Raw genomic sequence first — 12,906 nt, forward strand, 5'->3', positions numbered from 1 at the left:
ATAATACATGATAAATATTTTACAAAATTCCAAGAGGAACATTTACTGTCAAGCAGGATAGTTAGAGTATGGAAACTACAAAAATGCCAGACAACTAGTCCAGGAAACTTAGGAAATGTGGAGAGAGACTGATCACGAAAAGACAAACCTTTTGATGCAAATTTATATATAGCATCACATGCTTTAGCCAAAACTTCCTCTTCTGGAGAATTAAGCATTAGAACCACTGTTGCTGCTTTTTTGCTTTCAATCGATATAGGATCAAACTACAAACACAAAAGAGAAGAGAATTTTCTGAGTTGTACTAAGCCTTATTGTTCAATGCAGCAGCCCACTATATATATATATATAATTTTAAAATCAGACTTAATTCAGTCTGAGATTTACAGGCCGGTTAGATATGTTAAAATGGGTTTTCAGTAGGATTCAAGGATATTATTTTTTCATCTTTCCTAATAACAGCTTGAGTTTCTGCTGAAAGATAAGAGGGCAAAACTCACCTTTAAAATTGCTGACTTAACACAAAATTATAAATTTGGTGAAACTTATACAGATGACACATGCAAAGTTTTATTAAAGTACTTACCAGCAATAGTTTCAAAAGCAGAGGTCCTAGATTGTTGTCAAATCAAAAACCACTAACCTCTTTCAGAGCTGAGCAGAGTGAGTGAGTATCACAGTTTCAGGGTAGCTGCACCTATAACCCCATACCTCCTGCACCTATATCCTGCCCAGCCAGGTCTCAGATCTCTGGGCAGCAAGCCATTCTGCCTAAAGGCCAGCAGCACCTGTGCTTTGCTTTCTCTCCAAGGATTATGAACAGTATATTGCCAGCAGTTACAAGTTGCCACAAAGCTCTTTCTAAGCTTATTCTTAAGGTAAAAGGATTACATCGAAAACATAGTAAAAACAATAATCAGATTTAAACCCACTAAACATACCAGGAGTCACCCATCAGATTTATTGGGCTCTACTAGGCCACAGTCTTTCCAACCTTCCCCTAAGGACTGGGGCCCCCATTGGACAAAGGGTTCTATCCATTTGCTGGATCAGAAAGAAGGTCCTGAGTAAGTTCAAATCCAGCCTTTTTATATCAAAAGCCCTTTTTCTGTTGGTCTCTGAAACGCTGTGTTTGAACTAGTCCATGCAAGTCTCTTTGAGCGGGGGGTACCTCCCTGGAGATGTTTACAACCTGAGTGATTCACCTTAATCACTCCCCACTGTTTTTGACTCCTACAAGAGCTGTGATAACTCTCACCTCTGGAATTGTATACAATCCCTGGCCCACAATGATACATAACCTTAGTACAATGTGATCCCCAAAGATATTACATGCGGTTGCAATAACAGTCAGTGCGTTTTGCAAATACTCATCTGATAAAATGGGTGAAATCCTGGCTCTACTGAAGTCAACTGACACACCACTGAAGTCATTGACTTAAATGAGACTAGGACTACTTTATATGTGATAACTCTGGGAAAATGTTCACATTTCCCTGTATATCCAGAAAGTCCTGAAGACAACAGTAACTATATGATTTCATCATGCAGAAGAGGTGAAAATTTTCTGAGAAAATAGCAGCCACTGAGCAGCATGTGGGGAGAACTCTCTGAAGAGCACACCCTTGTAAGGAGCCCATGTACTCACATGGTGCATGGGGAATAGGATTTTGCTCTGGTGCACATTCTGCTACACTGCTACATTGTGGTAGTTTTTTTAAAATAGGACAGGAAGGATCATTCTATCTTCTCCCAAGATCCCTTGTTAAACACCTGCTCTCCATGATCTTAAGCTAGTTGGAGCATTACCCTAACACAATCTCTATTCAGACAGCTGGAAGTGATACAAGTGTTCATTTCCATTTCTGACCTCTCTCATACAGAAAGAAACCTTCCATCAAATCCAGCTGCTTTGACCCTCTTAATAGACTCTTTGAAACTGACATAGCTTGAGAAAGGGCAATTTCTTAAAAGGCCTTTTGTTCTTTATTTAGACTGAAGCATTTCTGAAGACTTTAAAATTCAACCATGAACAAAAAATAAGCTTTTTTTGGCTTTAAAATACAATTTTTGTGACTTTGGGAAAACAGTCTTCTGTCCCAGTCATACCACATTCAATGACTGTGCCAGAGCATCTGTGTTAAAGGGACTAATATATGGCAGACTGCTAAAGTCAGGAAGATTTTCTAATCCTCAAATGTATTTTTATTTAAAATTTAGTAAATTAAAGCATTTAAAACACAAATAATTGCATATCTAATATACATGTTAGTATTAGGATTTGTGACGTTGTGTGTGATGTTGCACCCCATAAGGCTTCACGGAAATATGCTTATGAATGTATATATGATATAACTGGAATATGTTTTATGCTACACATGCCATGTAACGTATCTATATAAAGGTTATGGTCTACTGAATATATTCATCCTATTTGTATGCATGTGTCATTGTTGTATTCAAAGTTATGAATATTGGCTGTGTACTTGCTTGATTTCTAAGTACCCTAAGTTAAGCATTTGGTCAGCTTCTTGAGAAAGGATTGTGCATATTAAGTGCCCAGTCGAGAAACACAAGGACAATGAATCTTGGAAGGCTCCAATCCACATAAGAAGTCTACCTGACGTTCAAGGTAGCATGTAAACAATGGCTGCTGCCTGTAAAAATTGAGTCATGCATGGACAAGTGACTTGCCCATGTGACTCCAAAACTCCATCTTGGAGCTGGACTTTGCATAGGAGAGAGGAGGGGGTCTCCACCCACAAGAGAAAGTCCATTTAAACCCCTGGAAGACCCCTCCATTTTGTCTTGAGCTAGCTCCATCCCCCAGGATACCTCAGAGAAACTGGAACAAGGGACAGCAACCACAAGGGGTGTGAGTGATTGCTGGAGCCAGACTAGAGGGAGGCTAGTCTGTAAAAGGAAGCTTACTGGAACACTTCTGAGGCTGAGGTTTTATCTATATTCATTTTGCTTACTGTATAAGACATAGAGTTGCACGTTCTATTTTATTTTGTCTGTTACTACTTGAAAACACTTAAATCCTACTTTCTGTATTTAATAAAATCACTTTTTATTTATTAATTAACCCAGAGTATGTATTAATACCTGGGGGGGTGGGAAACAGCTGTGCATATCTCTCTATCAGTGTTATAGAGGGTGAACAGTTTATGAGTTTACCCTGTATAAGCTTTATACAGGGTAAAATGGATTTATTCGGGGTTTGGACACCATTGGGAGTTGGGTATCTGAGTGTTAAAGACAGGAACACTTCTTAAGTTGCTTTCAGTTAAGTCTGGATCTTTGGGGCACGTGGTTCAGACCCTGGGTCTGTGTTGGAGCAGTCTGGCATGTCTGGCTCAACAAGACAGGGTGCTGGAGTCCCAAGCTAGCAGGGAAAGCAGGGCAGAAGTAGTCTTGGCACATCAGTTGGCAGCCCCACGGGGGTTTCTGTGATCCAACCTGTCACAATATTTATACCATATAATTACACACCTTAAACCATTTACTGTTTGTGTTGCTATACTAGTCTTTCATGCCTTTTTATACTACTAATACATCAGAGGTCCATACTACTAAATAATCCTGAATACTGAGGTCACCGAAATGTATATACATAGCTCATCAGCCAAGGATATCACTTAGGACCAGGTAGATCACTCAGATCTTGCCCTGAACTGCAGGATGCCCTAAAAGAGGGCAGATGAGGGCACAGGAAGCTTTTTGTCCCCTCTCTTCAGTGTACATGTGCAGAAATAAGGCAAAATATGCTCCTAGGACCCAATCCTGCAAACTCCTCCTCAAAGAACTAGTCCTTTCCATGTCATTAATTCCATTGGCTTCAATGGGGCAACTCACATGAGTAAAAGTTTGCAGGACTGGCCCCCTAGAACTCCTTTGAATGCTATGAGGGGATTGCTTGGCAAAGGCACCTATCTGTGCTCATGATCATCAAGCAGTGTGGTCAACTGGCTTGACAAAATGGCCTAGCAACCCCCATATAGTTCATGCTGTGATCAGCAGCAGGCATGGGAAGTAGTACAATTCATTAATCGTCACAACAGCTCTATGAGGTATGAGCATAGTGAGCCAAATTCTGACCCTAGTGTGCAGCCCAAATGGCAGGTCAGTGTGCCGGAGATCTATACAGTAAGGCTGTAGAGCAGCAATACAGCCACTCCATGGCCTCTACAACAGCCTCACAGCTGCAACAGCCCATGCAATTGGTTCACCCTACCTGCCTGACAAATGGTCACTGGACAGTTGAGGATCTCTTGCCACACCTTCACTCTTCCCCATCCCAGCCAAAAAAATCTCTGTGTGCTGGGACACAGGAAACCTCTACAGAGAAGAGCTATATGGTAAACACAGGATATAACCATTCTGAGAGTTAGACAATTCTGTCCCACCCCACCCCTTCCCAACTGCTGGATCAGAGCCCTTTGATGCAGTGGAGATTTAACAGATTAATGTCATATCCCTCATTTCTACTTCCACTAAGGTGACTAGATAGCAAGTGAAAAATCGGGGCAGGGAGTGTGGAGGGGAGGACAGTAATAGGTGCCTATATAAGGAAAAGCCCTAAATATTGGGACTCTCCCTATAAAATCAGGACATCTGGTCTCCCTAACTTCTACATTTATATTAAGGCTTGTAAAGGTTTGGAACCCTTTACGGTGAAGGGCTCTATATACTGTAAATGTAAACTACTGATCAAGTCTAAGGCCAGAAGGGACCACTGTGATTATCTATTCTGATCTCCTGTATAACACAGGTCATAGAACTACCCCGAAATAATTCCTACAGCATATCTTTTAGGAAAACATCCAATCTTGATTTTTCTTGGATTTTGGTTTTGTAATTTTAAATAATTGAGCAGATGCTAAAAGTTTGTCTGAGCACTTTTTATTTTAACTTGAAAGGAAATTAATAAAAACCTAAAACAATACTCCTGGTCCCTTTCTACCTAGATGTGCCTGGAGGATGCATCTGTGCCACAGCCTCTGCACTCCCTCAGGAGCTGTGGCTGTGATTTGGGCTTTCCTGATGCAGGCTACATAAGGGGGGAATTCTTACTCCCTTCCCACATTCCTGTACAGCTGCATTAGACATAGCTTTGAGTGACTTCTCTATAGCTTTAGGTTGTGTGTGTCTATAAACATCTGGTTAGGCTAGAAGGTAAAGATATAAACAATACTGGAATAAACCATAACCTCACTTTTTCCTGAAACTTCAGAATGGCTTCTTGAAATTGTCATAGGCAGCTGCAGACCCTGCAATAGCATTAGGCTTTGAACGGAAGGGTGGTTTACAGTTAACATTCTAATGAGCCACCTAGTGAAGAGGGAGGGCCATTTTCAGCCCTGGTGAAAGCTGGAGAAACTCCACTGACTTCCAGAGTTGTGCCTGCCTATAAAAGGGATGAATTTGGCCCAAATATTTAGCTATGGTGATGAAGTGGTAGATACAGAATTCTAGATTCTGAGGCCAGAAGGGAGAATTGTGCTAATTGAGTCTGACCTATAAATAAATATTTATTTAAAAAAATTCAGTCCTGATTTTAAAATGGCTAGTGATAGAGAATCTACCACAACTCTTGGTAAATTGTTCCAATGGTTAATTACTCTCACTATTTCAAAAATGTACACTTTATTTCCAGTCTGAATTTATCTAGCTTGAACTTCCAGCCATGGATCATGTTATACCTTTGTCTGCTAGACTGAAGAAACCATTATTAAATATTTGTTTCCCATTTAGGTTCTTACAATCTGTAATCAAGTCACCCCATAACCTTCTCTTTGTTATGCTAAATAAACTCAGCTCCTTGAATCTATCACTATGTTTTCTAATCCTTTAATCATTCTCATGGTTCTTCTCGAAACCCTCTCCAACTTATCAATATTTTTCTTGAATTTTGGATGAATCTTGAATGAAGGAGACTGAACTGTTTTGCATGGGGGGAATTGGTCTGGGCATAGGACCGGACACAAGTTTCAACCAAAGCGCATAGGGCCAGCCACCAGAAACTTCTTGACACCAGGGCCTGGGTCTTGAATAGCCTGAAATGACCTGCCAGAGAAGCATCATGTCAGATTCATCGGACTTGCTGTCTTGGTCACTTGTCAGGTACATAGATGCAGAATACAGAATTCCATCACAGAGTGAATGTCAAGGCAGTCTGGGCATTGGCACTGTCTAGGCTTAGTAGAACTGAACTGCAAGGGGACTGTTGTGCACCAGGGAATGTACAGAGAAGAGCAGGTCATGATACCTGAGATGAAATTTAACAGTTTGAGAATTGTGGATAGAGTCTCTGGGTCTGATTCACAACACTCCCCCTTTTCAGGATAATGCATTTGCCTTCCCATTCCTGGTCCTGGGTTGGTAGGTCACCACAAAGTCAAATCATGTGAAGATAAGGATCCAGTGGGCCTGTTGCTTTAGGTGCTGAGCCATCTTCAGGAATTCCAGATTTTTGTGCTCGGTGAGGACTTAGATTGGGAATCTGGTACTCTCCATAAGATGCCGCTATTCCTCAAAGGCTATTTTGATGCCCACTAGCTCTTTATCAAGGATGTCATCATTTTCTCTGCTGGGATGGGCTTGTATGAGTAAAAATCACAAGGGTGAAGCTGACTATTTGAGGCTGCCATTTGGGAGAGGTCTGCTCCCAGCCCAAAGTTCAAGGCACCTGTTTCTACTGGAAATGGCCAGCCCAGTTTGGGGTGAACCAAAATAGGGGCTGTGATGAATTTCTGCTTACATCTATGGGGGCAAGAAAAACACACTCCCTTATAAAGGGGGCTGTGATTGGGACCACCATCCCTGAGAAACCCTTGATGAACCACATATAGAAATTGGTGAAACGCAAAATGATTGCAGCCCCTGGGTGTCCCTGGGGGTAACATCCAGTTGATTGTGATTGTCACTTTGTGTGGGTCCCTGGCCAACCCTTCAGGGGAGATGATGTAGCTGAGAAACTCTACTGCTGACCAGAGTCTCCCGATAGACCACGAGGCTCATTGGGAGTAGCAGCTATAATGGCAGTCAGAGATATATCAAGGGTGGATTCGAGACTGCTGCCAATCCAACAGGGCACGAAAAAGCGATTGGCCCAGCCCAGACTCTCTTATCGGGGTTGGTGTTTCCTGACCTTGAAGCTGGTCTGACCTTAGCAGGGCATCTCAGGGCAAAGTGTCCGCTGCACCCATGTGACCCTAAGAGCATCCCAATATCAGAGGGCAAGGGGTTCACTGGTATCAGGTAATGAGTTTCATCTGGACTGACTGGTTCAGTGTATCCCAATTCACATATGTCACAATCTGCATCTAATAGCGGTCATGTAATATGTCATTGGAAAACTAACTCATTGATCATTAATATTCTTGTGCGATGTATGTACATAGTATAGATTTAAAATTATGGCTATAAGCTGGAATGGTGATTAAAATGTGCTTAAACCAGGCATGTCGGGGGAGTTGGTAAACAGATCCGCTCTAGACAAAGGAATGTGTATTTGCTTCTCTGACCAGGCCAGTCGTCATGCAGAGACAATAAAGGTCCATTCACATATTAGGTAAACAAAGCTATCAAGAAGGGAAGGAGACAGCTTCCAGCAGGCAAGAGAAATTTTATTTGAACTATAAAAACAGGGCATCTGAACCTCAAGTGATAAGCAATTGAATCAACTGATTGCATACAATATTACTGCATTACAAATGTTTATTGAGAGAAGTGTTTTGTGAAAGCTTATGACAAATTGGTGATTAATATCATTGTAAAATATATGTATTAACATTATATACGGAATTATGGATACTCTTTGACATCAGGCTTTACAAACACAGGGAGAAACAGGTCTCTTGAGAGAAAAGGGAATGAATGTCATATCTATACTAAGTAGGACATCATCCTGCCTCTTGAAACATGGTCATTGAACTTTGGAAGATACAAGCAAAGCCAAAAGCCATCTTTAGCATCCATGACTACACCGACATAAGGGAACAGAACTCTAGCAAGCTGAGAAAGATGGATTCTTCAATCATGGGAGGTTGAAGTCTCTGGAAATGATATATAAGTGAGAAACCTGCTTAGGCAAAGAAATTTCATCTAGAAAGACAAGGGAAAACAACCCCATGACACCCCACAATATAGACAGAGGCCCAAAGTTCAGTGTTGATTCGATTCTTCTCAGCCTCAGACTGGTGCGGCCAGGTCTGGTCTATCTGCAGGGGTTCCAGTTCCCAGCGCAGGGTAGGTGACTGAGAAGTGGACAGCTGGGACATTGTCAGGGCTCGAGAGGCAGGGTTATGTTCATGACACTGGTCAGTAACATGGATGTCAATTCTGATACATAGGTCGACCAGATCATCAAGACAGGATGGCGGCTCAGCCTGCACCAGTTCGTTGTTTATACCATTATTCAAGCTAATATGAAACTGATGACGCTGTGCAGCCTAATTCCATTCAAGTATCAGAGGGGTAGCTGTGTTAGTCTGGATCTGTAAAAGCAGCAAAGAATCCTGTGGCACCTTATAGACTAACAGACGTATTGGAGCATGAGCTTTTGTGGGTGAATACCCACTTCGTCAGATGCATGCATTTCATTCAGCATCTGCAAAGAGGCAACAGAATTCAGTAGTGTATTGGGGAGCTCACTGAAATCCCTTGCTGATGCATATGAAGCGCTGCTTCAGCAGTTTGGGTGCAGGGAGAGGGGGAGTCACCAAAGATAAGTGACATTTAAGACATAGCCTTAATGAACTGCTGCAGCTGGCCCAGAAGAGGGCTAGACTGTTCCAAGAGTGGGGAGGCCCAGACCTAAGCCTCCCCAGTGAGCAGACTAATAATGAGCCCCACTCAGGCCTGGTCTGTGAGGAAAGACTGGGGGTGTAGCAAGAAGAGAAACCAGCACTGTTTTAGGAAACCTGAGATCTGACCACGATCACCACTAAACTTCTATGGGAGTGGAACTTTTGCCTCTCTGGGGGAGGAATCAGAGTTGCTGGTGAAGCTACCTGGGCTTGTGGGGCAGCATTTGTGCCTGCAGATGGACACCTGTGTCTGCAAGTTCTGTATGACCCCCACCAACTCTGCCAGAGAAAAACTGGCCTGAGTAGGGTCCATGCCAGTGAGGTGGGTCCCTAGCCTTTGAATTGGTCTACTCAAACTGTAGCCAACTGAGCCATGGGCGGTCAGGCCCTAGTGGTGGAAGCAAGAGTTCGACCTACTGGTTTGAGCTGGATACAGAGTGAGCAGAGTCCAGGAAATGAAATGAGGGTCAGTACTGGAGGGACAGAAGCAAAATGCCAGAACTGGAGGGTAAACCAAAGTCATAAGCCAGAAATCGAAGATAGAAGTTGGAAGCTGTAGGGGAGCAGGGGCTGGAGCAGGAATTGGAACAAGGGCAAGTTCAGCTCCATGGATGGTATGTGCAGGGCCGGCTCCAGGCACCAGCGGAGGAAGCCTGGGGCGGCACATGCTCAGGGGCGGCATTCCATCCATTCTTGAGGCAGCAGTCTGAGCAGCTTGGGGCGACAAAAATGGTAGAGCTGGCCCTGGGTATGTGTTGAGCAGCCACTGATCTGCTGTGAGGCCAGGCTTATAAACAGGACTGCTAAACCAGCAGGCAACCAAGGGTTGTAGTCACTCTGTCATTTCCAAGGCTGTGTAGCTGGGCTCATTGGTTGCCTAGCAGGAAAGTTAGTCAGGGAGCAGGCCAGCAACTTCCCTGATATCTCCTAGATGTATACATTTACATTTAGTCAAGTTGGTTGACACACACCTACACTCAACCATGCACATTGCAACTGGGACAATTTGACCCACGCCAGTATTGTGACTCCCTGTGTTAAGCAACATCACTGCTCCACACATACGTCATGAGGATGCTACAGCCAGAATGGTTGAGAAGATCAGGGCAAACCAAGACCTACCAATATACACAGACCTCTTTGACCATCCATGAGCATGCCTGTCATCAAGGCACCCTTTGTGAGACAACCTGTCCTACCCTGATTTCTCTGTGATGTCAATATGACACAAAGCATGGTCTTCAGCTGACATCAAAAACCAGTCTCTTATAAATGACCCGACCATTTGTGTGCCCAGCTTTGATTTGCCATGTCACTCGTGAGTCCTTCTGAACCAATTTCCAGTGGGCCAAGGTCAATGGGCAGGCCTGTACACCTGGGGCCATTACAACGATCCCACATGCAGCGGTGGCCAAAAACAGACAACGTCTCTCAGCAATGATGATTGCCCTTTTATCACATTTGATGGTGGGTCTGAGAGCTCTGCACTATGGTGGGTCTGCTGCAAATTGGCTTGGCAAGCTCCACATTCAATAAGAGCAATATATTCAAATGCATACTGTTTACTTGCACCCAGCTTACTAAGCAAGCCAGATCATTCTGTATCAGTGACTTGTCCTCTTCATTTTTTATCACTTCCCCAATCTTCGTGTCATCTGCAAACTTTATCAGTGATGATTTTACGTTCTCCTCCAGGTCATTGAAAAAATGTTAAATAGTGTAGGGCCAAGAACCTATCCCCATGCAACCCCACTAGAAATACATCCATTTGATGATGATTCCCTTTTTACGGTTACATCTGGAAACCTATCAGATATCCAGATTTCAATCAATTTAATATATGCCATATTGTTCTAGTTTTTAATCAAAATATGTGGTACAAAGTCAAATGCCTTACAGAAGTGTAACTATATTACATCAACATTACTACATGATCTATTTTTCATAAACTCATATCAACTGGTATTTATTACATAATCCTCATTTACTTCTTTATTAACCAAGTCTCTTATCAGATGCTCCACTAACTTGCCCGGGATCAATGTAAGACTAACAAGCCCATAATTACTCAGGTCATCCCATTTACCCTTTTTAAATATTGGCACATTACCTTTCTTTATCTCCTAGAACCTCCCCAGTGTTCCAAGACATTGAAAAGCAACATTAATGGTCCAGCAAGCTCTCTTAAAACTCATGGATGCAAGTTATCTGGACCTTCTATATTATCAATTTATTACTTTGTTATTATCATCACTAGAATATAGAATTCTAATTCTAGAATGTAGATTGTTAGTCCCCAAAAGACACAATGAATTAAACACAAATGTTGAAACCTGAGACTTTTCAAAGTGGAATAAGTTTAAAGAAACTATTTAATATTTTTTACAATAATTTACAGTACCATATATATCAATATGTTGTTCCTCCCCCTTTGTCTCTGTAATGCAAAGGATAATAACATAATCTGTATTGCTATTCTTAGTGCCTCCAGGGAACAAATAGATGACTTTTCCACACTATCAATTCCAGTCCAAAAAAGTTCAAAGACGTATTACTCCTGCCCAAAACATTTCTGTAAATGAATCCTATGTGATCTTCAGAAAAATCATTATTTTATAAGAATATATTCTTCTGAGGCAGGCCTGATTTCAGATCAAAATTTACAAATTGTAAATTCAATATTCTAATCTAAATCTATCTGAGTTGCTTGTAAAATTTCCCCCTTGATAACATGTCTAGGACAGCTCAAGTACTAGAGTCCTATGTTTGAAGACAGAGGTAAAACTTGAATAAAATACTGGAAGTCCATTGGGTTCAATAAGCAACCACCTGCCCAATGCAAAGTGTGTATAAAAATTAAATGAAATTTTAAAGCACTGCAGTTCACAGGTTTCTGTAATTGAGATGGATGACATTTCTAGCATCCCATCAGAGAGTACAAACCTAATGGAAGTGGAGACATCAAAGCATATTATGGTTTTCTTAGAGATGTTTCCTATGGAGCATGGACTGTTTATTATATTTGCTCAGAGCGTTACATAATAGGGCCCCAACTGGTTGTGGCCTTTGGATACTCCCACAATATAAATGTATCATTTATTATTTTCTAAACATTAATGGAAAAATGTACAAGGAACTCAAGGCACTATTCGCCATGAAGTCCCTAACAGTTTGGCCATCCTGTTTTGATGAGTTCTCTAAATGAGTATTTTCCATTTTTCAATAAAATTCCACTGTTTCCTAGAAAACTTGCCAATCATAAGGGAAGCAAGCAATGTTTCTGCAAGTTTCTGGGTTGTAAAGCTTGGAAGGAAGGTGTGTTACTCACATCCTGCAGGGATACAGCCAGGCACCTATAATTAAGCAAAATTCATCAGATTACAGGGATGGACTGCTGACACAAGACCAGAGCCAGCACCTATTGACTTCAATGGATGCTGGATCTGGCCCACAGTGGGTAGTGGAAAGAGATGACTCTATCAGCTCTAAAAAGAAAGCTATGAAAGGGGATCCCGCTAAGGCACCAATAACCAATGAAAAGGAACTGAGGAGCTAAATTTGGACCATGTGTATAGGAGAGCAAATAAAACAGCAGCAAGACTGAGGGAGTAATGGAATCAACACACCATTCCTCCATCCTCCCCAGGAGCCCATAAAAGCCCCTCCACACAACTACGCTGAGGTCCAGACTTGCAAGGCTGTAGGCAACTGGCAGAGCCAGGGAGCAGCCACTCTATGTGGCATGCTTTCTATAAAAATTCAGTGGATTTTACATGTGATGCGCCATTAACTCTCATCCATAGCTTCTACCACCTCTCCCATCTTTCCCCTCAAAAGAGGAATACTTCACAGCCACTGGAGACACAGCCAATAGCAGCATGACTCCTAAAGGACCCACGTCACTAAGGGAGAGGGGGAAATGGGCAGCAGTGCGCAGATGACTGCAGATAAACACAGAATCCACAGTGCTAGAGCTTGAAACATCTTTAAATCCTTGAGGTCTGTGTAGTAACAAAGCCATCCACGCTGCTATACAGCTATCCCCATTGAGATGAGAATGTGCCAGTCTCCCCAGTTTGAATGCCATGGAGTT

General features: G+C 42.2%; 1 protein-coding gene across 2 annotated transcripts in view; it reads right to left on the reverse strand.

The window, feature by feature from the left end:
* The window catches only part of ARMC3 (armadillo repeat containing 3), an 87,931-nt gene that overhangs the window by 64,499 nt on the left and 10,526 nt on the right, over positions 1-12,906 (reverse strand). For both annotated transcript variants that reach the window (XM_032775657.2, XM_032775656.2), the window contains one exon: positions 149-266. In XM_032775657.2, the coding sequence (XP_032631548.1) occupies positions 149-266 (118 nt within the window). The remainder of the gene's footprint in view (positions 1-148; positions 267-12,906) is intronic.

This window comes from Chelonoidis abingdonii, chromosome 2 (genome assembly GCF_003597395.2).
Source record: "Chelonoidis abingdonii isolate Lonesome George chromosome 2, CheloAbing_2.0, whole genome shotgun sequence".
NCBI classification, from domain to species: domain Eukaryota; kingdom Metazoa; phylum Chordata; order Testudines; family Testudinidae; genus Chelonoidis; species Chelonoidis abingdonii.